This window comes from Ictalurus furcatus, chromosome 17, assembly GCF_023375685.1.
Source record: "Ictalurus furcatus strain D&B chromosome 17, Billie_1.0, whole genome shotgun sequence".
NCBI lineage: Eukaryota > Metazoa > Chordata > Actinopteri > Siluriformes > Ictaluridae > Ictalurus > Ictalurus furcatus.
In genome coordinates this window covers 8226733-8253243 of record NC_071271.1, presented here as the reverse complement: position 1 = coordinate 8253243, position 26511 = coordinate 8226733, and the positions used below count along the sequence as shown (strand labels likewise).

The 26511-nt window shown below is 39.6% G+C and overlaps 1 protein-coding gene across 1 annotated transcript in view; it reads left to right on the top strand.

Annotated features, from left to right (window-relative positions):
* Positions 1-26511, top strand: part of cadm1b (cell adhesion molecule 1b) — a 207219-nt gene that overhangs the window by 155431 nt on the left and 25277 nt on the right. Inside the window, exons 6-9 of the mRNA XM_053646293.1 lie at positions 287-445; positions 2371-2467; positions 3045-3217; positions 11668-11727. Coding sequence (XP_053502268.1) covers positions 287-445; positions 2371-2467; positions 3045-3217; positions 11668-11727 — 489 coding nt within the window. The remainder of the gene's footprint in view (positions 1-286; positions 446-2370; positions 2468-3044; positions 3218-11667; positions 11728-26511) is intronic.

The following is a 26511-nucleotide window of genomic DNA, read 5'->3' as shown; positions in this document are numbered from 1 at the left end:
TGGATTATCTTTTTTGAGTAACTTACCCAACACTGGTGATAATATGATGTAGCAATGGCTCAGATGTCACAGTCAGTATACTGAGCATGACAGCAAGGAAATGTGACTGCCACTTTAAATGAATGTAAGATTTGTCTGGAGGTGATGGATCATTTCTCAAAGGCCTTCATCTGGGACTGGGAGTTATTACGAGCCATTCAGAGAGACGGGGAGAGAGAGAGAGAGAGAGAGAAAGTGAGAGAGCTCTCATTATGGCTGCCTTGTCACTCTTGTGTTTTGCTCCCAGGTGAGGAAACAGTGGAGGAGACGTATGACAGGATGTTCACCGTTACTAGCCGGCTCAGTCTCACCGTCTCCAAGGAGGACGATGGAGTGGCCGTCATCTGCATCATTGACCATCCAGCTGTGAAGGACTTCCAAGCCCAGAAATACCTGGAAGTGCAATGTGAGTCATTGCTCAAGCATGCAACACAGCAGGCTATTTTTTGTTTTGTTTTTTGTTTTTTTCATGCAGAAGCACTTTTTTTATGTGATGTGCTGAATTCTACACTCATAAGGAGATAATGAGTTCTTTTCCTTATCCTGTCAGAGCAATGGCAGGATGATCATACCTACAGAATAAAGTCCAATAAATTCTATGGCATTGTATAAGCAGCATTTCTTTTATGTCTAGCTTATTTATAGGTGTTACTCGCTTCTCCTAAATAACTTCTATTTCTGACTCAATGTAAAGTGTGAGCCGGATTCTTAATTATTTGAGAAAATAATTTGTCATGAAATTAAAAGCAAATTCCTAAAAGCTGTATGAGATGTTTCAGTGTACAGTGTACAGTACAGCTGTCTTATGACTTGTCATCTCTTTACCTGAAAAACCTACCCAGTACTTTGGGGTTTGTGCAGTAAACTAGAGCTGTGTACACAACAAAGCAGTCATTTTATATTTCTTTTAATAACACAGTTAGGGTGATGCACAGTGATTATTTTAGTAATAATTAATTGGCCTTAAACTTTGCAGGATTTATTAAAGAAAAGCAGATAACGCCTACAGTATAACGTAAGAATGCAAGTGCACTAAATAAGCTGCTCATGCTGCTAAATAAGTGCTGTATTCACTACTTTGATGCACACATATTAACTATAAATTAACATCCTCAATCCTAAAATGTTACAGAAATTGGGTAAAATAAAAAAAAAGTAATGAATGAATTAATTAATTAATTAATTTTTTTAATAAAAGGTCTGATTCAAGGAACAAATTGATTTTTTTGGTTATAAGTTATTACCCTGGACAGAGCCATGGGATTTGCTTTAATTAAAACAGGCTTTGTCTTGTTATGCCTCAGTTTGATAAAGCTAGTCTCTAAATAGCACGGTAATTGAGGGTGATCAGTGCGCATTATTGCGGGCTGCGGAAAGTTCCAGAAAGGCTGACCTAACCTTTTGTAATCTTTGTAGAATATTAATTTATTCAGAAAGGTGACTGCACAAGTGTGACCTTTGTGAAGAAAAGACAGGATGGGATCAGTCTGACTGTAAAAAGCTTGACATTTTGACAAACACAGATAAAATGGAAGGAAGATGAAAAACATTTTTACAGTACACTACCACTAAATAGCAGTTTGAATACAAGTCGGTGCCCTCTGCTTGTGCATCTTTTACCCAAGGGATAAAGATTTGCTACAAAAATCATGTACTGCAATGTCCAGGTCTAGGTTTTATACAGTATAACAGGTATGCTGTGGAACAATATATATACACAAGCACACACACATCTCACCATTGCTTCAGTCGATAACTCACCTGGATTATGCGGATTTGTACCTAAGAACTGCTGCTTTAATCATAAAGACTGTCCTGTGCTCATCCCAGGACACGTATTCCTAATGTGCTTACACCAAACATCCTTTCAACACACAGTACTGCTGGTCTTTACTCTTCTACATCTGGACTCTGTAATGATTACTAATCAAACTGGTGTCACCCAGAAGAGAATGGCTTCCCTTTTGACTCAATGTTCCATTCTCATGTCTTCTCAGGGAATTTTTTTCCTGCCACTGTCACCTCTGGCTTGCTCAGTATGGATCCAAATCTTCATTTGGATTTCTGTAAAGCTGCTTGTGACAATGTCTATTATTAAAAGCACTAGACACAAAAAGTTTAATGAATTGAATGGCACTCTTTTGAGAGAACCTGAACATTGAAGCAAAGCTTCCAGCTTGGCTTAGAAAGAAGGCATTGTTGACAATGTGATTTGATGATCTCTGACAGTCCTGGAGGCTTGACCTGTATTTGACTCGACAAGTAAAAATGTTAAATGTTAAAAAGGATAAATGTAAAGGTTCTAATTGAACCACCAACCTTTTTTTTCAGATAAACCAGAGGTAAAGATTGTTGTGGAGTTTCCAGAGGGCCTGACAAGAGAAGGGGAAAACCTTGAGCTGACCTGCATGGCAAAAGGCAAACCTCAGTGAGTCCTAAAGCGATCCAACGATCCTTTCCTAATTCCCCAATATTGGATTATTTCAGACAAGCAACAATTTTTTTGTTCTTCATCTTTTCTCTTTTTTTTTTGGTATCACTCAAAAATGGAATATTTAGGTGTTAAATGCAGCAGTGATTGTAACAGAAGCTTAAAAATTGTGTAGATGTATTAGAGTTTCAATAAGCCGGTCCTTGGGGACAGCAGTCTTCCAAACTCCCAACGCACCTCAACAAAGCAATCAAGAGCAGTGGTGCAGGTGTATTGAGAGACAAAAAAAAATGTGGAGCACATGGAGTCTCCAAGGAACCATTCGGGAAACATGGAGCTAATATATCAAATAAAATTATAGATGTCCCCGTATAATGCTGTATCTCATTCAGATATTATTGTGGTGTGATTTGTTTTGATAATCTTGCATATGTTGCATCTGTGTAAGTCGAATGTGCATGTGTTCACGCACTGAGACCTCCAGTAAAGTTGAATGAGCCCTTCTCGTTATCCTTTCTCTCAGCAGGGATGTTGACACAGAGCTCTCTAAATTGCCATTGTACTGTTTTCCCAGGCCTCATCAAATTAACTGGTTCAAAGTAGATGATGACGTTCCCTCCCACGCCGTGATTACAGGCTCCGATCTCCTCATCGAGAACCTCAACAAGTCCTACAATGGGACTTACCGCTGCGTGGCGTCCAACTTAGTGGGTGAAGCGTACGATGATTACATTCTCTATGTCTATGGTATGTATATACGCTCCAGTCTGTATATGAAGCAAAGCACAATCTTGTTTTCTATTCTATACCATCATTACTATGAGGCAGAATCCTTTCTTTTTTTTCAATCACTATTAACCTTAGTAACAGCGTTATTTGCTGCACTATGGCAGTCATGCTTAAGTTTCCCTGCCAAGGAAGGTGTCGATTCCTGGAGCAAAAGGGACTTGGACATTTTACATGCAGCGAGTTTTCTTATCTTTTTCTTTTCTTTTTTTTCCCCTTACACGCCATAAGGAATTCTTTAAGAATTCCTGAAAGCTACTTACAGGAGTGGAGAGTAATAAACTAACCTGTCCTGTCACATGTATTAGACATAAGATTTAATAAACACAGACTATTCTGTACAACACCACCTAATACAGTATATATTAATATTAGTCTAATAATTGGGTTAATATGAGCTTAAACGAAACTCCACCCAGAAACATAATAACTGTTTATATTGAAATATCTGTAATGTGTTTAGTGATTCTGGTACTAATATGTTATTTAGTCCTGTATTTACATTTGGTGGTGACGTGCTGCACGGCTATCACAGTGTGACTTTGCTAGCACAGTTACTAAGGAGTTTAATAGGAGAACAAATATCAAACATTGTAATGATAACGATGGTAACAATCAAATTTTGTTCCAAAAAACAATATCAAGAGCCTCTATTCTCACTCACCGTTTTATCAGTGGTGTCATATGTCATATTAATGTGAAATTCACCATAGAGAGAGCATATGTGGAGACTGCAAACGTTGGACTGAACGATCCCGAGTTCAGAATATCCCCGAGTGACGTCAGAGACTCGGCTCGGCTAGTTAGCGATCAATCTGATCAATGTGACACAATGTGCACAATGGTACTGACGACGATATCAGCATGAGAGCTGGACAGACCAAAGGACTAAAGCCCTGCTGCATCGCTCTCTTTATTAGAAATTAAGAGAGGGCTGAATACCACTGGCTCCACAATCAGCAGGTAGGTGAAAGGCATTGTGGGTAATATAGGAAACTATTAACCAAAATGAAAATGGAAGAGGTTTGAACTAAATAGGTCAAGTCAGAATTTCCTTACATAATACATTTCACTGGATTCCATTAAAGATTACAAGTTAATTATAAAGAATAACATGCAAGTTGTTTTTTTTTTTTGCATAGATTTTTGTTGCTTTGCCAGGCTCACATCTTCTAAAAAAAAAAGTAGATCTATCTCATGACACATTTTACATCAGTTTAACAAAACAGATTCAGAATATCACAGACCTCTGTGACTTCTAACAAACACAAAATCCTCTTGTGATGTGAGAACCTCTGTGGCTTGTCCTCTGTGTTCCTCTGTGTGTTCCTCTGTGGCTTGTCAGAGTTGCTCTTTGCTTGTCACAACGGGGACGTTTGCGCAAAAGTAAGTAACAAACTTGTACCCAGTCATCTCACAGGGAACGGCATCATTGATCCCTCTTGACTTCTGTCCTTTGTGTTCCATCATGGATATACCATTATTATCACAACATGTTTCACTGTCCCTTTTTCCTATTATAAGTTTGGCTAAAGTGAAAGAAGAAATATGCTCTGGTGCAGTTCTTGTAAAGGGCTCTCTGATTTGTGGAGCTTTAGCCGCTCACTTTGAGAAAACAATAACTGATGGTTTTCTTTTTGGTGGGGGTGGTAACCCACAAGTATTGCACTAGTGAATGGTACCTGGGATTCTCTGTGTTGTAGATAGACATAAAGCTCATTTAATTCATGCTAATGTTAGTTCATGATGTGAGTGTAGGTTTCGTTCATGTTGTCTGGTTTCTAGCTACTGTCCAGAAACATGCAGGCTGGTGTATCGGTATCAGAAGATATGATGATTTTAGATTGTGAACAATTAAAATGTAACCATGATCTGTTTTTATAGAGATGTCACGAGTACCATGATACTAAAAGACATCATCCTGAGCTGAACCAGACTTTACGGTGTTCGCTAGTGCAACTAAAAGAAACACAAACCAAGCAATAATAAGCAAGAGTAGACAGTTCCTTAGCTTACGATTCCTCCTCGATTTGTTTGGCAACAGAGCAGCGTGGCTGACAACACAATGGCTTTTTTCAAAATTTGCAAAAGCAACATTGGCATGTCGAGGAAACATGACAAACTTGTTTAAGCACCAAGAAAGCACTCCAAAGACGTTTGCCAAAATCCAAATAACAAAGAGAGCCAACACGAATGTAACACTACCACATTCAGAAACAGCGCCTAAGCAAACAACAAAATAAGTGCGTTTACTCTTTGAGGTTATGTTTCTTTGTAGAGCTATATTTTCATCAATAGGGAAATTAGTTTGGTTGTGCTATTTAGCAACTTTGCAAACAAAAAAAATAATTGTGATAAAATCAGGGATCATGATCCAGCATGGCAAAAAAAAAAAATCACAATATGATATTTTCTCCAATAAATTTTATTATGTGCAGTAACAAAGACATTAAGCATCTGTGCATTCAGAGCTGACTCATTTAACGACAACATATCACTAGTGAATTATGTACTATGAACTAGTGATTATTCATACAGTAGCTAACTGTAGCACTAAATAAATGTACTTCAAAATACACACTGTTTGTTGGACACTTTTTATGATTATGTTAAGAGGTAGTAAGCTTTGAACCTTTACTGCCTATAAGTAGTGTGAGAGCTTGTTTATTTGAACAGTGCCTCTTGAACTAGTCACAGTGAAGTAGCAGAAAATGCAACTCATCACTTCAGCTTTAATTTATTTTATGCTATATACAGTACATTGATTGACAAGTGATCCACTTTGTCTTTTGTTCTTAAATGTAGATCATATGCTTTTGTGTGAGCTATTTTCACCCCCAAATTATTTTTTGTGTTTAGGATGATTTTTGTTGTTTTCTCAAACATTTTAAAAGCTTGTTTACTTCCTATTCTAACAAGCGGTCATGGTGTTTTAGAAACAAACTGCTTTTTGAGATATTTTATTGGATTATCCTAAAGCAGCATGCAAACCAATGGCATCATACACATTGACGACCAGGAACTGAATAAGACCATCCAATTTAAATTCCCCCAGGTGCCTTGTCACCTCAGGGGGCGATACCTTTCCGGATGCCCAAGCTCATTTCAGTGCAGCATGGATGAAGTAGCGTCAGGTACACTGGAGTGACCTGAACATTCCAATCCATTTCAAGGCAAACGTTTACAAAACGGTCATTCGCCCTGAGGCGCTGTATGGAGCAGAATGCTGGCTGACGATGATGAAGCAGGAGCAGGCGCTCCATGTCATGGAAATGAAGATGTTGCGATGGTCATTCGGAATTTCTCGGCTCAGTCGAGTCATGAACGAAGATGAGATTGGTGCCCATTGCCGACAAGTTGCATGAAGCGTGACTGCGGTGTTTCAGTCATGTTATGCATAGTGACAAACATTCAATCGCCTAGACTGCTCTCCAATTCGACCCTGAAGATAGCCACTAGAAAAGAGAGATTGGATTGTCCTAAACTGGGAATCTTATAGGACAAATAGCATACTGCTAGGTGAATCTAGGATTGGTGACTCTATATTGCCCATACCATTTAGAGTGTATTCCTGCCTTGTGCCTAGTGTTCTCGGGATAGGCTCAGGACCAGGATAGAGCCGTTACTAAAGATGAATGAATGAAATTCAAGTTATAGCAGATCCCTTCAAGATAAGGCAAGGTTATAGGCAAATTACTGCTAAAATATCTGATGTAATAGTGTTTGAAGCTTCGCATCTTGGAAGAAAGTTCATTGAAATCGAGATGAATATCAAACTAAATACTTGTTGCTCACAGGAGAATTTTTTTGCCTAATTAGAGTGTCCTGCTTATCTTTTTTGCCTGTGCATTTTTTGCCATTTTTGTAGTGCAACAAGACTAGCAGGTGTCATTCGGGCAATGTATTTCATTTGTTGATAGAGCTTATCAATCTACTCCTGCTAATTGCATGTTTACTTTTTAATCTGTGGGAAATTGTGGTATTTGACCTGCACTGATATATCAGTCAGTGGACTGTGATTAGGAAAGTTGAAAAACCGGAGGAGTTTTCATGTCTTAATGTCAATATTATTATTATAACATTTTACAAACAAGAAGTACGATAGTTATGTTTAAGGAAAAATAAGAATTATAATTTGGGTCCAGGATTAAGACAGTAAAGTCCCAAACTTATCATTTATATCAGTACCTACTTTTTTTATACTTAAGAAGAGTTAGAAATGTAAGTCTGAACCCACAGACAGGTGTAAGGAGTTCCAAATCTGTCTGCCTTCTCTTAGGAGAACCCACTGTCAGAACCACAGATTTAGGAAAATTAGTAGATGTTTCAGTAGCCATTACTTCTAGCTCAGAGGTGCCAACATCCATGGTTTTACAACAATCGTAGCATTTAAAATGTTGACCTCTTACTATAGTGATAGTGATATGTGAAAAACCAGTTCACTGTTGAGGAAAGGTCTTTGAAACGTGATTTCATGAGCCTCATTCTTGTAAGCCAGTATAAACTATATAAAGTAGGCGGGACTGTGGTCTCTTTGGTCGGTAAAAAATTTAGGAGATGAAATTAGGAAATATATTATAAATATATATATAAAATATCAAGTTTTGCATTTATTATTCTATAAATAAGATAATTATGCTACAGTGCTCTGAAAACATAATTGCCCCATTCTGATTTCTTCTGTTTTTGTCTATATCTCATACTAAATAGTTTTAGATCTTGAAATGAAATACAACATAAAACAAAGGCAACCTGAATAAACACACAACACAGTTTTTATTTAAGAAAAAATTTATTGAAGCAAAAAAAAAAAAAAAACGTGAACCAATTGCCCCCTTAAACTTAAAATCTGGTTGTGCCACCTTTAGCATCAATAACTTAATTATCTTATCATTATCATTAATAATCTTTTTTCTCCCTCTCTCCTTTCGCCGAGCCCCACATGAATTTATGGAGATACTAGAGATCCAGATCCTTTCTGCCTCTGGATGGAGCTCAAATCTTCTCTAATTCCAGACTGCTGGGACTACGGCTGCTCCTAAGGCCATACAGACTTCATATAAATCCATAATGAACTTTTTCACACTATCTGTTGTTACCCAGATGAGGATGGGTTCCCTTCTGAGTCGGGTTCCTCTCAAGGTTTCTTCCTCTTAAAACATCTTAGGGAGTTTTTCCTTGCCACCGTCGCCACTCAGTGGCTTGCTCAGTTGGGATAAATTCGCACCTTTAATATCTGTATACCATGTTGATATTTCTGTAAAGCTGCTTTGAGACAATGTCTATTGTAAAAAGCGCTATACAAATAAAATTGAATTGAATTGAATTGAATAACTGCAACAAAACACTTCCGAAAACTGAATATCGGTCTTTCATGGAACTGGGGTGGAACTGCTTTAGTTCAGCCACACTGGAGGTTTTTCGAGCATGAATTGCCCCTTTAAGGTCCTGAAACAGCATCTCAGTTCGTTCAAGTCAGGACTTTGACTTTGCCACTCCAAAACTTTAATTTGACTTTTTTTTTACTCCTATGCTTTGGATAATTGTCTTGCTGAATAATCCAGTTGAGCAAAGCATCCCCACACCATCTCACTTCCACCACCATGCTTGACTGTAGTTATGATGTTCTTTTTGTGGAATTTGGTGTTTGGTTATGCCAGATGTAACGGGATCCCTGTCTTCCAAACAGATCCACTTTCGACTCATCAGTCCACAGAACATTCTCCCAAAAGGTTTGAGGATCCTCAAGGTGTGTTTTGGCAAAATTCAGCTGAGCCTTAATGTTCTTCTGGGTTAGCAGTGGTTTTCACCTCTCCACTCTTCCATGGTGCCATTTTTGCCAAGTGCCTTTCTGATAGTGGAGTCATTGACCTTTATTGATGCAAGAGAGGCCTGTAGGTCCTTCGATGTTGTCCTTGTGACTTCCTGGATGAGTAGTTGCAGTGGTCTTGGAGGAATTTTGGAAGGTTCACTATTGTGGACTACCTTTGGAGTCCCAGAGCCTTTGAAATAGCTTTGTAACCCTTCCCAGACTGATGTATTTCTGTCACTTTCTTCCTCATAATTTCTGGAATTTCTTAAAATTTTGGCATAGTGTGTTATTGGGTAAGACCTTTTAACCAACTTTGTGCTTTTGAAATACTTCTACTTATTTGATTGAACAGGGTTTACAGTAATCAGGCGTGGTTGCGTCTAATCCAACTGAACCCCATTATGAATGCAGTTTCATAGATTTGGGGAATTAGTAACTATGAGGGCAGATACATTTTCACACAGGTCCATTTGGTATTGGATAATTTTTTTGCTTCAATAAATAACATTATCATTTAAAAACGGTATTTTGTGTTTACTCAGGTTGCCTTTATTTGATCTTAGATTTTGTTTTAATTTCTGAAACCATTTAGTATAAGATATATGCAAAAACAGAAGAAATCAGGATGGGGCAAATACTTCTTCAAGAAATAAAGGCTAAAATTTATAAAATTAACTGGCAATAGAGCAAGACCGACAAGTCCAAAGACATGCGTTGTAGGCTGATTGGCGTCTCTAAATTGTCCGTGGTGTGTGAACGTGTGTGCGATTGTGCCCTGTGTTGGGTTGTCACCCCTTCCAGGGTGTACCCCGAGTCCCTCGGGATGGGCTCCAGGCTCCTGCGACCCTGTGTGTAAGATAAGTGTACAGAAAATGGATGGATGGATGCTTCATAAGTTTCAAAGTCCCTGAATTAACTTTTACTATAGAAACGATAACGTATTAGAACAAGCGCATTAATATAAACATGTATTTTGCTTTGCATGCTGCAATATTGTCAGAGCTGCTATTATAGAAAACTCAAATCAACACTTTTTGAGAATTTAACAGTGGTATAATTAACGATTTAATTTTTTTTTTTTCCCATTTAATGTGTGCTACTTTTATAAGCATGGCTGTAGTGTAACCATTATCATTATAAGTTTTTACTGTGTAAAGAAAAAATTGCAAAGAAAATGCAGCATTATCCATAAATATGTATTGCAACACATAAGACTGTGCAGTTACAACTGCACTATGTTTATCACAAATAGTTGCACAAAGCTTTTGCCTTATAACAATTCAAATATATTGCTGCAGCAATTAGATAATTTTGCTAAACTAATTGAGAATGAACACCATGTTTACCGATTACATGCATTTGTGGAAACATGAGCTAATGGTTAATCACGATTTTCTAAAATAATCGTAGAATTAATCGACTATGAAATGACTGTGAACATGGAATCCCCCTCCTTCTGTTATGTGTACATCAATTGACATCAAGCCAATATCTTCTGTTACTGCCCTCAGAAGAGAAACAGAGAAAAGACAAATCATAGGTAAGAATAGGAAGCAAGTCACAAGTTGTTAGAATCCCGCTTGTGATGCCCGTATGATTTGAATTCCCTGTTCTCGTCTTCTCGGCCCACGGACAATATTGCACTCCAAAATTGCATTCATATTTCAGCGCTCATAATTTTGAACCACGAGTCAGCCGGCCTGCAAATTGCCTGTGGAAAATTTTTGTTTGCTTGACTATTATGCATGCCACATCCCATTCAGACCTTTGGCGGTGGCCATCTCTACTGCATGCACAATTTCTACAAGGAGGCGCTGACATTTCCAATACCCCTGTCTGCCATTGTATCAACATACACACTGAATTCTTCACAATGTTTCTGCCGAGGCCTGGCTTAAGGCTCCTGCATCTACAGACACTACGCTGCTCTTGAAGTTTTGTCATTAGAAAGGAAATGTTCAGATCCCTACTGAGATCTTTTGATGGAGCACAGACAATAAAGTGCTAGAGACAGCCAGCCAATTTTGCCCACTGCGACTTTTTCTCAGCAAGGGGTCTGTGTGTTGGTGGGGGAAGAAAAAAACGGTGAGTTGATGTGCACATTCCAGACAGGCTTGTACATCAACAGCACAAAGACTCAACTTGTCTGGAAGCCATCAGTACATTATGTTTTGCGGGTTTGTGTGTTACCTTGTACATTTAGTGAGACATTATTGTAATACAGTATATCACACCAAGATCAAATGCATGCTTGGTTGATTGCATGCTCTTTTTAGAAAATATGCAACAGAACCAGTTAAGATTTACCTGCATACTGTAAAAGGAGACTTTTGTGGGCCTTCAAGTTGAATAAATAACTTAATACAGTAGAAGGCATGAATCAGGCACTTGTAACATTAATATATAATAATGTATATAATTAACCATGTTTTTTTTTTCTTAAAGAAATAATAGTTTGAGAGAATTGTCCGATTTCTCTGGTATTGCACTACCCTCCAGTGCTTTCAGAATGCCTTTTCCCTTTTTTTCACTGTCTGTCTTGTGTGTGTGTGTGTGTGTGTGTGTGTGTGTGTGTGTGTTCATTTTGTTTCCCATTTAGACGTTCCCGTCACAACCCCCCCACCCACTACTACCATCATCCACCCTGATGCTGCCCAAGGTACTGTAAACCATCTTGGCTTCAGGGTTCTACTTCCATCTCACCTGTTTGCCTTGTTCTGTCTCTGTGTGCTTCCTGTAGTAAACATTTTGTGTGTGTGTGTGTGTGTGTGTGTGTGTGTGTGTGTGTATGAGAAAGAGAGAGATTTAGAAAATTAGTTAACTAGTCAATAGTTAAAGCAGAAACTGATTGAGGACATCACTGTTTAATTCAATTCAATTTTATTTGTATAGCGCTTTTAGCAATTTTACAACAATGGACATATGGCTTTACAGAAATATATAAATTCCTGATATAAATTTTACATTTTAAAGGAACAAGACTCAAAAGGGAACCCATCCTCATCTGGGTGACACCAGATAGTGTGAATATAAATAATTGCCATTTTATACCTGTATATTATGTAGTCAAAAAGTGCAGGAACTTATGAGCATATGAGAAATGAGCATGAGCATCAGGGTCATTTCTGAATTCATTATAGTTTTAACTTAAACTAACTTAAAGTCTATTGTATTGAACTGGAGTTATTAACTGTTCAACGATGGAGACTTGAGTGCAAAACTGCAATTGCAGTCCTAAGGCTATCTAAGGAAGAACATCCACAGCCATCTTTATTGTTTCTATGTGGTACCAATAGCAATAATCACATAGTGATCTTTAGGCTGTCCATGTGGGGCCATCCTTAGCAGCAGTGAGGGATTTTCAGGTGATGAGAACTCCAAACTGAAGTAATGATAATGAGTCTTTATTGGTCACATATACATACAGTGAAATTCTTTTCTTTGCATACCCCAGCATGTTAGGAAGTTGGGGTCAGAGTGCAGCATCAGCCATCATACAGCACCACTGGAGTAGAGAGGGTTAAGGGCCTTGCTCAAGGGCCCAACAGTGGCAGCTTGGCAGTGCTGGGGCTTGAACCCCAGACCTTCCGATCAGTAACCCAGAGCCTTAACCGCCAAGCCACCACGTAGTAGGGCATCAGGATGGATCAGGCAGGTCCGGCGAGCAAACGGGGTCAGGATCACTGGTACAGTTGTGCTCATAAATTTACACACCCCTTACAGAATCTGCAAAATGTTAATAATTAAAAAATAAAAAAGGATCATAAAAATTGCATTTAGCTTTTTATTTAGTACTGCCCTGAATAAGCTCCACAAGAGTATAATAATATAAATTTACACAAATTAACCAGTTCAAAAGTTTACATACGCTTGATTCTTAATACTGTGTTGTTACCTAGATGATCAAGGACTGTTTTTATGTTTTATAATAATTGTTCATGAGCTCCTTGTTTGTCATGAGCAGTTAAACTTCCCACTGTTCTTCAGAAAAATTGTTCTTTTGAACGGGATGATTGGTGTAAACCAGGGGACCAATGATGATTCCATGTGGCCCGTATGCCAAGTAATGGAAATGTATTGCAGTAATGTAATGGAAATGTAAAAAATTATCCACACACAGATATAGTTATATCCACTAGACATCCTCTTGTTGGCATCCTTAGGCTATATGAGCCTACTGTTGCCTATGGTTACTTGTAATCTTTGGGTATTTCCAACGTAACGTGAAAACGTGGGTATGTGAAAATTGTTTCTTCCTAAGAAACTGAAGGTGGATTCTGAATGCCATATATTCCAAGAAAAATGGACAACAGAATATTTCTTCTGGGAAATAAATAAAAAACCAATTTGTTTAATTTGCTCCCAGCAAGTGGCGGTCCTCAAATAATTTAATATTCGACAGCATTACCATACAAATCATGCAAAGAAGTACATCCAGTATGTTGGCCAGGCATGGACAGACAAGGTAAATGAGTTGATTGCACTACTTAAAAGGCAACACTGTTGTCTTCCTCTTTTCCTTGAAATGAAAATTTTATTAAAATTGAAGTACTTTTGAATTACAATTTCAGTATGATGTGGTGAAATGATAGGTGTGTGTGTTAGCCTAATCCTGCCTATTATGGCCGTTGCGTGAACATTAACCTCAGAATTCCATTTTAGGTGATAAATACGTGTCAAGTTCAATTTTAACTGATCGGATTGTTCTCGGCCCACTTAAGGGGATATTTTAGACAATATGGACCCCTACCCCAAATGAGTTCCTCACCCCTGGTGTATTATATTGTATTATATTAATATTATTGTGCTTAAAGATCTGTTGTTTTATGTAGTACTGTCCTTCAGAATCTACATACATATTTACATGTTTCCCAGAAGATAATAATAATAATAATAATAGTTTACACCAATCATCCTGGTCAAAAGTTTACACCCCCTGGCTCTTAATGCATCGTGTTGCCTTCTTGAGCATCAGTGAATGTTTGCACCTTTTGTAATAGTTGTGTACAAGTCCCTCAGTTGTCCTCAGTTAGATAGAGGAATCTGACACCATATAGCCGCTGTTGGAAAGGGGTCAAATATGCAGAAGATGCTGGAAAACCAAAGAACGTGCAGGACCTGGAGGATTTTTCTGAAGAACAGTGGGCAGTTTAACTGCTCAGGATAAACCAGGGACTCAAACAACTTTCACAAAACATAACAGTTGTTGATCAACCAGGTAACACCACACAGTATTAAAAATCAAGCGTATGTAAATTTTGAACTGGTTAATTTGTGTAAATTAATTTAGTCTTGTGGACTATATGTAAAGATAGGTTATGTGAAATAGCTTATTCAGGGCAGGACTAAATAAACAACAAAATGCAATTTTTATTATATCTCCTTTTTTTTTTTTTTAAATAACATTTTGCAGCTTCTGCAAGGGGGTATGTAAATTTATGAGCACAAATGTATCTCAGGGGTAGCATTATATGCTGTTTTATTAGACAACTTAAGTAAGGAATAAAGCAGGACAGGGTGTGCTGTTATAGTAAAAGAATCAGTGACAGGTTGGTATTTCCAAAATTGTTTTATTCGTCTTATACGTCAGCAACTTGCAAAAGAGTAAAAATGGTTCATTTAGTAACGGTTTGTAGTTACATTTAATGTTATGAAATAATGCAAGTTAGTTCCTGTGTATACCTACAGCTATAAACAATCGTTCCTTCACCAATTTCTTATTTTTTCTCTCTCTCTATTGAAGTTAATAAGACAAAAAAACACATCTTGACATTGACAGAGAAACCAAAAAAAACCCGTAAAGTTGGTACTATAGAAATTATAACATTAGAGTGAATGCATGAATGAAACTGGGAGCTTCTGATCAATCAGATTTAAGACGTTAACAGCTCTGTGGTATAGACAACAGAGAAGAAAATGTCACACTGCACTTCAGTTAATGGTCATGCATTAAGCTACAAATTACATTTCCAGCTTCCACGCGAATGCTTGAAATCGTCTGGGTTACATATGTAACCCTGTTCGCTGAGAAGAGACGAGACGTTGCGTGAGCTACATGCTGTGGGAAGTGACACAACACATGCTCCTCGCATGTGACTGGGATCCGAAGCTTGTGTAACACCATACCTATTTATAGGCCTGCTGTGATCAGGTGACGTAGCAATGAAGCACGTTGTGTCATATAAAAACGGCACCTGTGAACCGTCAGCCTCTATTATATGAAGCAAAGATGCGATTCACAGGCATGCCCCAGTATGACAAAGCTATGCAACTTCTAGTTCCCTTCTCAGGGACATTCTCTTTCAAAGAAAACTCAATGTTGCATGAGCTTCATGCTGTGGGAACAAAGATACCCACTCCGTCATACTGAGGGCATGGCCTGTTCAAAAGATCTGAGCCCGAGGGTCACTGCAAGACACTCAAGACTGGGGTGGAATGTATATCCAGGCTGTAATATCAAATGTGTGCAGCGTAGACCACCCTGCTGCATCACACAAATCCTGTACAGCACACCTTTGTACAAACCCTTTGAGGAGACAACCCCCGTAATGGAATGAGCCCTTATACCCATAGGTGTAGCGAGACTGCATGCCTCATAAGAGATAGAGATTGCTTCCACTATCCAATTAGAGATTGCTTTGTCACCACCAAAGCAGACCGGCAGCTGCTCCGACTTACAACTATGGCCAGAGCATACCTATGAGGAACAGAGGGCAGAAGGCCTGCAACACTATCGGCTGGGTAGCAGTGGGTAGGTACTTTAGGAATATAATCCAGCCTAGGATATAGGAAGGCCTTGGCTAATCCAGGGGCAAAGTCATGGCAGGAAGTGGCAACAGAGAAAGCTTGTAGATCTCCTATTCGCTTGAGAGATGTCAGAGCCAACAGAAGAGCTACCTTTAGAGTCAGAAGCTTCTCTAAGGCTAACTCTAAGGGCTCATATGGGGCACAAGACAGACCTTCCAGCACCACAGAAAGGTCCCAGGAAGTTAGGCATAGTCTGCAGGTGGGACTCAGCCACTTGACACCATGCATAAACCTCGATGTTAGATGATGTTGCCCCACAGAGGCTCCATCAGTAGGGGCATGGCTGGCCGAAATGGTGGCCACGTAGACCCTGACTGTAGAAGGAGCCAACCCTGCAGAGAAACAGCCTCGTAAGAACTCCAGGACTGTAGCTATTGCTCAGTTCACTGGGTTTAGCTGACTTTCCTCACACCACGAGAAAAAGTCATCACTTGTGCGTATACAATTTCCTTGTGGATGGTACGCTAGCAGTTAACATGGTCTTGAGAACCTCACTTGCGAGACCAGAATCTATGAGCTGGTGTTCTTCAGGGGCCAGACACACAGTTTCTATAGTTCCGGCCAAGGTTGAGAAATCAGCCCTCAGTCTTGATACAGTAGATCCCTGCGGATGGTGATCTACCATGGAGTGCTGTCTAGCAGGGATATTCTCTCTGAGAACCATATTCGAGCTGGCCAATAAGGTGCTACTAGCAGTAGTCATAGACGGTCTTGGCGAACTCTCACCAGAACTTGTGGGAGCAGAGCAATCGGGGGAAAAGCATGCAAACGTGACCTCGGCCATGTGTGCACCATGGCCTCCAGCCCCAGTGGTGCGGGAGGAGTGAAGGCGAAGCACAGCAGGCAGTGTGCTGTCTCCTCGGAGGCGAACATGTCCACTTCTGCTTGGCCAAACCTCCACCACTTGAGGATGGCGCCTCAAACCCCGGCCTCATCCCCTGCCTTGACAGGATGTCTGCCCCCACATTCCAGTTGTCCAGAATATACATTGCACTCACTGACAAAAACTTTCCCCTCCAGCCAGAGAAGAATTAGTTGTGCTTGCCTGAACAGGGGGCATGAACTTAACCTTCCCTGGTGGTTGATATATGAGACTACCGCTGAGTTGTCTGTCACAACTAACACCTGGTGACCTCTCAATTGAGGAAGAAAGAATTTCAGTGCTAGAAATACCCGTATCTCTAGGCAATTTATAGGCCACTCCAGAGACCATAAGCAGGACAGCTATCTAAGACCGCACCCCAGCCCATGATAAAGCAATCCTGAAGGGAAGAACACAATATTGGTACACATTGCCTCCAAATGCGAACCTCAGGAACTTCCTGTAATGGGGCGATATTTCTATGTGGAAATATCATCACAAACCAGTCCTGAAACTATTTGGCAATAGTATGTATTCTGCCAAATGGTCTTTTAGTGACGTTGACTCTTCCAGGTTCTGTTGGAGGGAAATCATCAGGTTTTGTTGCCCTGTGACAGCTCACTCACCAGGGAATTCTGAAAATTTAGAATAGCCATGGCTAGGGGAGGCCCTACAGTAGTACTGGGGGCTAACTGCCCTAACAACCTCATGTCCCCTGATATGTCTCTCCGTGGCCCCTCAGGACCAATCCTTCTTTGTTTGCTTGGCCTTTATGATCATTCTCAGATCAGGCTTATTAGCAGACTGTGACTGTGGCCACCTGGTCCCCCACACTTGCCTTCTGTGCCTCCATCTCACTAGCACTGGTGAACTCAACTTGATGGGGAAGGAACTGGCTGAACGCAGCCATATGTCAAGTTCACTCAGCAGGTCTGCTTGGTAGATAACAAGTGAGACCCGCTGCCGCATAGGCCTTGCCCACCAACACTGATGCGGCCTTACATGTCTTGGATGGCAAAGCTGGCCCCCCTAAACTTCCTGCCATTGATGGAGAGAGAGGTAGCTTGCAAGCTCCTCCTCCACCTCTGGCATAGTTAAATTGCCGTGCCTTCATTCCCCACGATGTCTGAATAATCAGACGTTGCAGGGTCATAAATATGGCTAGTGTATGGTTTTCCACAGAAGCGTGACATTTCTTCATGCACTTCTGGAAAAAAGCCTGCTATGAGCCACTCCCTCTTCCCCTGGCCAGTCTAGATTTAGTTTTTCAACTGCCATAGTAATCACTTCAAGCAGCTCTTTATATGCTTGAGAGCTGCTCTCTGTTTTTCTGGCTCCTCGGAGTCAGGGGAGAGGGTGTTCCATAGCAGAAGGAGTCGCTCCGACGCGAGCTCCAAAATCTGGCGGAGAGCCAGACCTGGAAGATAGAGCAAGAGGCTCCTCCTCCAGATCCATACAAGATCCCCAGGACCTGAGGCTCTGAAACTCAACTGCCTTCGGCCGAGTAGAGAGTGAGCCACGAGCTGGGCTTGTAAGGCATTCACTCTGCGCACAGTGACCTCTCGAAGGGCTGCCCTGGCATGCTCCACTGCTAGACACTTCACACAGAAAGTGCCATAAAGTGTCATAATCCAGAGCATAGGTCAAAGAATAGGCAGGCAGCATCACGCAGGGAATATCCATACTCATTAATGTAAACACAGGCACAGAGCAAAATGAAGAAATCCAACTAGAAATACACAAACCAGGGAAAAGGAAACATGTGAAACTAGGCTTGGACTAAATGAGTGTAAAGCATGGCAAAACGTAACGTAAAGACAATGAAACACCAGGGCTTAAACACACAAAGTAATCAAGGGAGGAACTGAAAACAGGTCAGAATGATCATGACACAGGAAGGAGACAAATCAGTGGCAAGACAGGGGTGGAGACAAGACTTGATTCAAAACAAAATACACATGGCTATATAAACAAAACATGACAGGATATACATATAGAAACACATTTAGCTGCACTGTTTGTGAAACTATGACTGCTGCTCAGCAGGGAAGCTTGTGTCCATTAACAGAGAACTCTTTATAGCTCAGTGACTGGCCTTCCATTGGTGAAGAATGCTATGTCTACATTTGAGAGGGTTTTCTGTCCCACTTCCAACTCAGTAGCATTCGAAAACATGTCTTGATTAGCCAGGACATGCCACTCTACTGGATTCTGAACGCAGTCTTTCGCACAGCGCTGGTCAAGAGAAATCAGTGTGCCACAGTGCAAGGATTTTATTTAAATTATTTACACTTTATTTAGCTATAAAGGACAACAAAACAAGCAGTCCCATCCACACTTGATATGAAGTGATTTTAAAGTGATCCATTAAAGAAAAAAAAAGTATTTCCCACAGGACTATGATACACTGACTAACTTGCTTAATCTAGTATGACATACAAAATACATTAAGCCTGCTTTCTTTAACATTTTTCTGAATTTCTTTACCTTCTACCGTCCTCTTTGCTTCACTGTGTCACGTAAAGGAGGTGCTGATAGAAGCAAATGCAGGTTAGGTAGTTTAAAACAAAAACAACAAGTCCAAAGGGTAAAGCAAAAATCCACAACATTAAACAGGCAGAGGTCAGGCGATCGGGCAAACAGTCTAAACAAGACTAGGCAGAGAAACGAGGTAGTACACGAAAGCAAAGTCAAAACCAGGAAAACAAACACAATATCAAGGCTTGGTATAGACAGAGAACAGGTGAACTGAGCATAAACTTCACAAATACATGTTAGTGTATAACTCTTATAGTGTATAGTGTAGTGTTCAACAAGTCTCTTATATAGCGTGGAGTGAGTGAGTATGAGATTGGCAACAGGTGTGTGTGATTGGAACGCCGGGGAAGGTGAACGTGTGTGGGTGGGTGTGGGAAGTGTAGTCGTCTTCGGCCATGTTTGTAGTTGGTGGTGCACTCTGGGAAATGGAGTCGCTGGTTTGCAATGATATGACACACTGCCCCAATTGCGTGACAGCAACCCACAGCAGCCGCTGGTGAATGTATTACATTAAGCTATACAGTCCACAGTGTGTGTGCGTGTGAAAGACAGATTTACACAGATGCATGTTTACGGCAGGCAGCAGGAGAAGGTGAAAGATCGGGCCAGTTTAGTAAAATAAGCCAGCTGATATCCACAGCACTTGTCAGGTTATGTTTGCTGAATCCTTTTTGTGTTTTGTGTTTGATTTCTAGCAGTGCAGATACATTTTGCGGACTGAATCGTAGCCCAGCTTGGTGCCATAGCTCAAAATGTTAATGGCTCAGATCATAACACAAATTACTCTGGGAATGTTTTCTTTCAGCTTTTATAATTTTAGGCACTGAAATTTCAAATGCATAATATAGAACATTTATTATTATTATTATTATTATTATTATTATTATTATTATTATGAGAAACTATTAACAATTCTAATCTTCTATCTTGCTGTGGAAAGTGGAAGAAGAGAAACTGGATTTTGGGATCTTTAATGAAAAAAAAGCCAGCGATATGTTTCCAGTTGAACTTCAGTGGGGACTAATTCAAGTTACTTCACATGTAGAAATCTGTTTATAGAGCATGCCAAATAAATCATTGTTAGGTCTAGTGAACCTCAAACCAAAATGCATTTTTGATGAACTGACAGAGAGAACTGGCAATAAATGATAGGGAGCATTCCACATTTTTAAAAAAAATAGCAGTGCCTTTTTAAAGTGTTCAGTAGCTTTCAGCGGTGACATTTCTTGATTATTGCTATTTATAATGCAGAATAAATGGCTAAATTGAAGTACTCTGTGTGACAATAGTGACTTTTAAGGGCTTTTTACCCCCCTCTAATTAATATGTGCAGTACATAGTGAAAGCATGGAATTTGATTAATCATTAATCTTTACAGATCCCCTAAACTCTGTTGAACTGTTTTGTAAAGTCTATCTCTCTTCTGTCTAGATTCAGTGAGTACAGGGAAAGACTATGTATCAGTGTTGATTAGCATTTAGCAGTACCACCTTTCAAACAGAGTAATCCAGTCAGGCCAGTGTGGATTGATGAGCTCAGGATGTTAGAGAGCAATTTGAACCAGACACAAGGTTATCAGCTGTGAAGTTTCACATAGATATAATTTCAGCAGTGTTCAATACAGCATGAAGCTTTGCAAGTATCCCTCCAGGGCAGGTGGATCAGTCAGAATTGTTTGGTTCATAGAGCAATGTTGGGATAATAACAAGAAATACAGTAGAGAGAGGGTTTTGTGTTCTTCTGAACAATAAAGTGTAAAGTGAGTTGGAGAGTTATGATGAGATTTTAAGAGCGAAGCATGGTAAAAATATTACACTGAGTAGACATAACATTTAAACCCTGGACAAGTGAAGTGAATAACACTGATTATTTCACTATTGGCACCTGTCAAGAGGTGGGATATATCAGGTAGCAAGTGAATAGCCAGTTGATGTGTTGGAAGCAGGAAAAAGGGGCAAGCATAAGGATCTGGGTGACTTTGACAAGTACCAAATTGTGATGGCTAGATAACTGGGTCAGAGCAAGGCAGGTCTTCTGGGGTGTTCCCAGTATGCTGAGGTTAGTACCTACCAAAAGTAGACCAAAGAAGTACAACCGGTGAACCGCAACTCAAGGTCACCCAAGGCTTATTGATGCACGTGGGAAGCAAAGGCCAGCCCATCTGGTCCACTCCTACAGAAGAGCTACTGTAGCACAGATTGCTGAAAAGGTTAATAGATGATAGAAAGGTGTCAGAAAACACAGTTCTTGGCGATGTTCTGCTGGGAAACCTTGGGTTTCCTGGCATTCATGTGGATATTACTTTGACATGTACCACCTACCTAAACATTATTGCAGATTAAGTCTACCCCTCCATGGCAGCGGTATTCCCTAATGGCAGTGGCCTCTTTCAGCATGATAATGCACTGTGCTTGACAAACAAGCCTGATCTCTGCTCTCTGATCTTCTGCTGTCATAAGTTGCTTTTCCGCTCACCATAGTTGCAAAAAGTATTTGAGTTACTGTAGCCTTCTTTTCAGCTTGAACCAGTCCGGCCATTCTCCTCTGACCTCTCTCAGAAACAAGTGTTTTCACTTGTAGAAATGCTGCTCACTAGATGTTTTATGTTTTTCACATCATTCTGTTTCTAGAGACTGTTGTGTGTGAAATCCCAGATCAGTATTTTCTGAAATATCCAAACCAAACCAAATACTCCAACCAGTCTGTCTGGCACCAGCAACCATGCCATGATCAAAGTCACTGAGATCACATTTCCCCCCATTCTGATGTTTGATGTGAACATTAACTGAAGCTCCTGACCTCTATCTGTATGTTCTGTATGAACATGATTGGCTGAGTGTATAACTGCATGAATTTGCAGGGGTACAAGTTTTCCTATTACCTGACCAGTGAGTTTATACACAGTATGTGGATGAACTCAAATAGCCACTAGCAAACATCACATGGTAAATAAGTCTTGTGGCTTGGGCCAACAGAATAGCAAACCTGTATTACCTCAATTAGCAGAAGAATTACAGCTTATACACTCAAGACATCATAAGAACAGAAGAATGATGCTGAGCTGTATCTTAAGTCCATGTTTTGACATCAACAGGGTATTTTCCTCATATAATGAGCTCCTCTCCAGATGTGTTTTTAGGGCTTTTTTGGCAATATGTGCAGCTCAGGCTTGGGTGCCTTTAGGTAAAGCATGAGCAGGTAGTCTCATATATCTGTCTGATGAGGGGCGTTTATGCTTCTGTGTGTGAGGATGATGGAGCTGCCACTGGGCAAATGACACACAGAAGACACGGTAGGTTTTTATAAATGGTCTGTCCACTCTTGGCCATGCTTTCATTTTTTTTTCCTACAAGGTTCTAAAATAGTCGTCTCATTCAGAACACAGGGTCAACCCCGAGCATCACATTTCACAGTGTGCACTCTGTAACGCTACGGCAGATTTTATGTTTCAGTAAGTTTCAAGTCACTTTCTGAAATTTCAGAGCAACCAAATAGAGACCTTGGTTCTTGATTTGTTGTAATCCACAAGGAGAGCATCAAAAGTATACTTCTTGCTCAACTCACTTCAAGCCCTTCTTTTGGAATATGAACACCCTAAGAGCCATTCAGTGTGAGTAATTTAGAAAATAAGCACATTGTGCTGCCTTGAGCACGACTCAGTTACGTGCTATTTGCATTTGCCGAAAAAGGTATGTCTATTTTGCAGATTTTTTTAACCTAAAGGGAAGCCCCACCCTGAACCAAGGTTTATTTTGAGTTGAGTTTCTTAGTTTAAAATTCTTCCATTAACATATTAATTTGGTTTCATTTTTGTTAACAGGTTCTTAAATTTCCCAAAATGCCATTCAACTACCCACTGATAGTGGTGCCAGTTGGATTTAGCCCTCATGTCATCTCAAATAAAGTGATTGATTCAGCAGAGCTTTAGTTATTTGGTCTGTCCAGATCTCTTAGCTCCTCATCTGTACACTTAGCTTCCAAGGCATCAATTTTTATGCCACCATGAACAGCATTGCGCATATCATCTCATAGATCGCTAACTAGCTGTCGAGTCTGTGCTGTAACTCAGCACAACTGTGTCATATACTGTATCTGCATTGCATTTTGAAACCTTGACTCCAACATTTGATGTCTCAGTTAATTCTACACTGAATTTCTTATATGATGTTCATGCACTTTTGTTTTTAGGAGCAAACATCAAAACCTAAATGCCATTGCAACAGCACTAACTGTGTCCCTTTATGCTGTTTTGTGACACAGAAAACCACCAGCTTCTCACACGTATGACTAAAATGCAATAGCAATGCCAACAAATTAGCAGCAGAATCACTAAACACATCACAAATATTACAATCGAAGTATATTTAATGTGTTTCAAAATGGAGTTTTTCTTTAGGATGAGTACTTGCTCAGACAACCCTTAAAAATAGTACTGTTTTGTGACGTTGCTTTAGTATCTCCTGGCCATGTTGGAACATGAAAAATACAATCAGTTCTGCTGCCTAAGCGCCATGCATTTATATCTAGTTCATGTTGGTTTATCAGTCAGTTAATTTGGCCGAAGCCCCATATTGTTAAATTAAGACAAATACTAGTCATGATAAAAATAAAACACTTCTCATATTACTTAACTTTAATATATTCATAATTACATTTTTTTGAGTCTTAGCCTTTTGTTTAGTGTATTATTATTTAAGTAAAAACTGTAATTTTTTTTATTCTCTCTTTTTTATGCAACATAGTACTGCAATTGACAGCAAAACAAATCAATAAATTAATTAATTAATTAAGTGATCTGCATTGTACAACCCCAAATCCGAAAAAGTTGGGACAGCATGGAAAATGCGAAAAAAAAACAAAGGGTCATTTGAAAATTAAGTTCACCCTGTGCTATATTGAAAACACATTATTAACACATTATTTGATGTTTCACTTTGTGAATTTAATTTATTTTTAAAAATTTACACTCATTTAAAATCTGATGACTGCAACACATTCCAAAAAAGTTGGGACAGTCGACTGTTTACCCCTGTGTAACATCACCTTTTCTTTTAATAACACTTAAGTGTTTGGGCACTGAAGACACCATTTGGTTAAGTTTAGTAAGTGGAATTTGCCCCCATTCATCCATTATGCATTTCTTCAGCTGCGCAACTGTACGGGGCCTTCGTTGCCTTATTTTGCACCACACATTCTCAATCGGAGACAGGTCAGGACTGCAGGCAGGCCATTCTAGTAGCCGCAGTCTCTGCTTATGCAACCATGCGCTTGTAAACCGGGCAGAATGTGGTTTGGCGTTGTCCTGCTCTGGATGGCAGCATATGTTGCTCCAAATGTGTACATATCTATCTGCACTAATGGTGTCCTCACAGATGTGCAATGCCATGGGCACTGACACGCCCCCATACCATGGCAGACGCTGGTTTTTGGACCTGACGCTGATAACAGTTTGGATGGTCCTTTTCCTCTTTGGCCTGGAGAACACGACGGCTGTTTTGTCCAAAAACTATTTGAAATGTTGACTCGTCGGACCACAAAACATGATTCCACAGTGATACTGTCCACTCAGATGAGACCAGAGAAGTCGGCGGTTCTTCTGGACAGTGTTGACGTATGGCTTCTGATTTGCATAGTAAAGTCTTTACTTGTATCCTTGGATGCAGTGGCGAATGGTGTTTTCTGACAAAGCTTTACCAAAAGTATTCCCAAGCCCATGTCAGGATATCCATTACAGACTCATGACGGTTTTTAAGACAATGACGTCTGAGAGATCGGAGATAACACACATTCAGAAGTGGTTTTCGGCCTTGCCCTTTACACACCGAGATTTGACCGGATTCCTTGAATCTTTTAATTATATTGTGCACTGTAGAAGGTGAAATGCCCAGAATCACACTGATCCTACTTGTCTTTGAGGAGTGTTTTTCTCAAAGTGTTGAAGTATTTTCTGACGTATCTGTTGGCAGATTGGTGAGCCTCGACCCATTCTTGCTCTTGAAGGACTAGGCCTTTTTTGGAGGCTCCTTATATACTATGATTAGACGATTGCCTCAGCTGTTTCACATCACCTTCTTATTTCAACTTGTCACATCACTATTAGTCCTAAATAGCCCTTGTCACAACTTTTTTTGTAAAGTGTTGCATGCATCAATTTCAAAATAAATGTTTATCTTCAAAAAACTATGCAGTTGATTGGGTAAAACATCAAATACCTTGTTTTTAGATGATTTTTTTATTTTTAAATACAAGTCAAAGTACATTTACAAATCATTCCTTTTTGTTTTTATTATCATTTTCCATACTGTCCCAACTTTTTCAGAATTGCGGTTGTAGATGTATTTTTTATATTGCTCTTCTACTGTACTTTTTTTTTTTGTCTGTTTGCTGTTATAAAGGTAAATGCATGTTTTAAAGGGAATGTTCCAGACACTGTTGAAAAATTCTTGCAACAACATCTCTGCAAAAGAAAAAGTCTCTCACCTTGGAGGTGTCAAGTGCATGCAAGTAGTCCAGTACTGCTCTATGATGTCCAATTCTTTAGCGTTTTAATAATGGTGGCTATGTACGTACGTAGATATCAGTTTGGGACCGTGAAGAGAGATGAAAGCCTGGTATTTTAGCTCAGCATGAGGTTTACTGTGTGAACTGAGGCCACTGTGAATGCATTGTGATTGTACTTGTTGGCAGCAGAACACGTACATACACATACATACATATATATATACACACACATACATATATATATATACATTATATATATATATATATATATATATATATATATATATATATATATATATATATATATATATAATGTGTTGACAGAATGCAGTGTAGCAGTTCATTTTGAGTGGTTTTAGACGTACCTTTGTTCAACTGTGTTCAATACAGCAGGCTTGTTTGCCATCTTTGTGCAAGGCTCACACATAAGAGTTAATATCATTAACCAGGGTTGGCAGTTTTCAGCAAAAACTTCTCCGACTACCACACAAAAGACCTGCAACCAGCAAAAAAATGGGCGAAAAGGGAAACATAATTCACATATACTTTACCTTTGTTTATGGAACAATTTGTTTCAATTCCAATTATTTGTCATATATCAAGGTCTTGACAGCCGATTGTTTATGCTAGCCCAATTTAACAGAAAAACTTGGCAACTCTCTTATACACTACTCCACTGAAAATGTTCATAGAGTGAGCATGGGGCAGCATGATTCCTACCCCAATGGGCTTTTA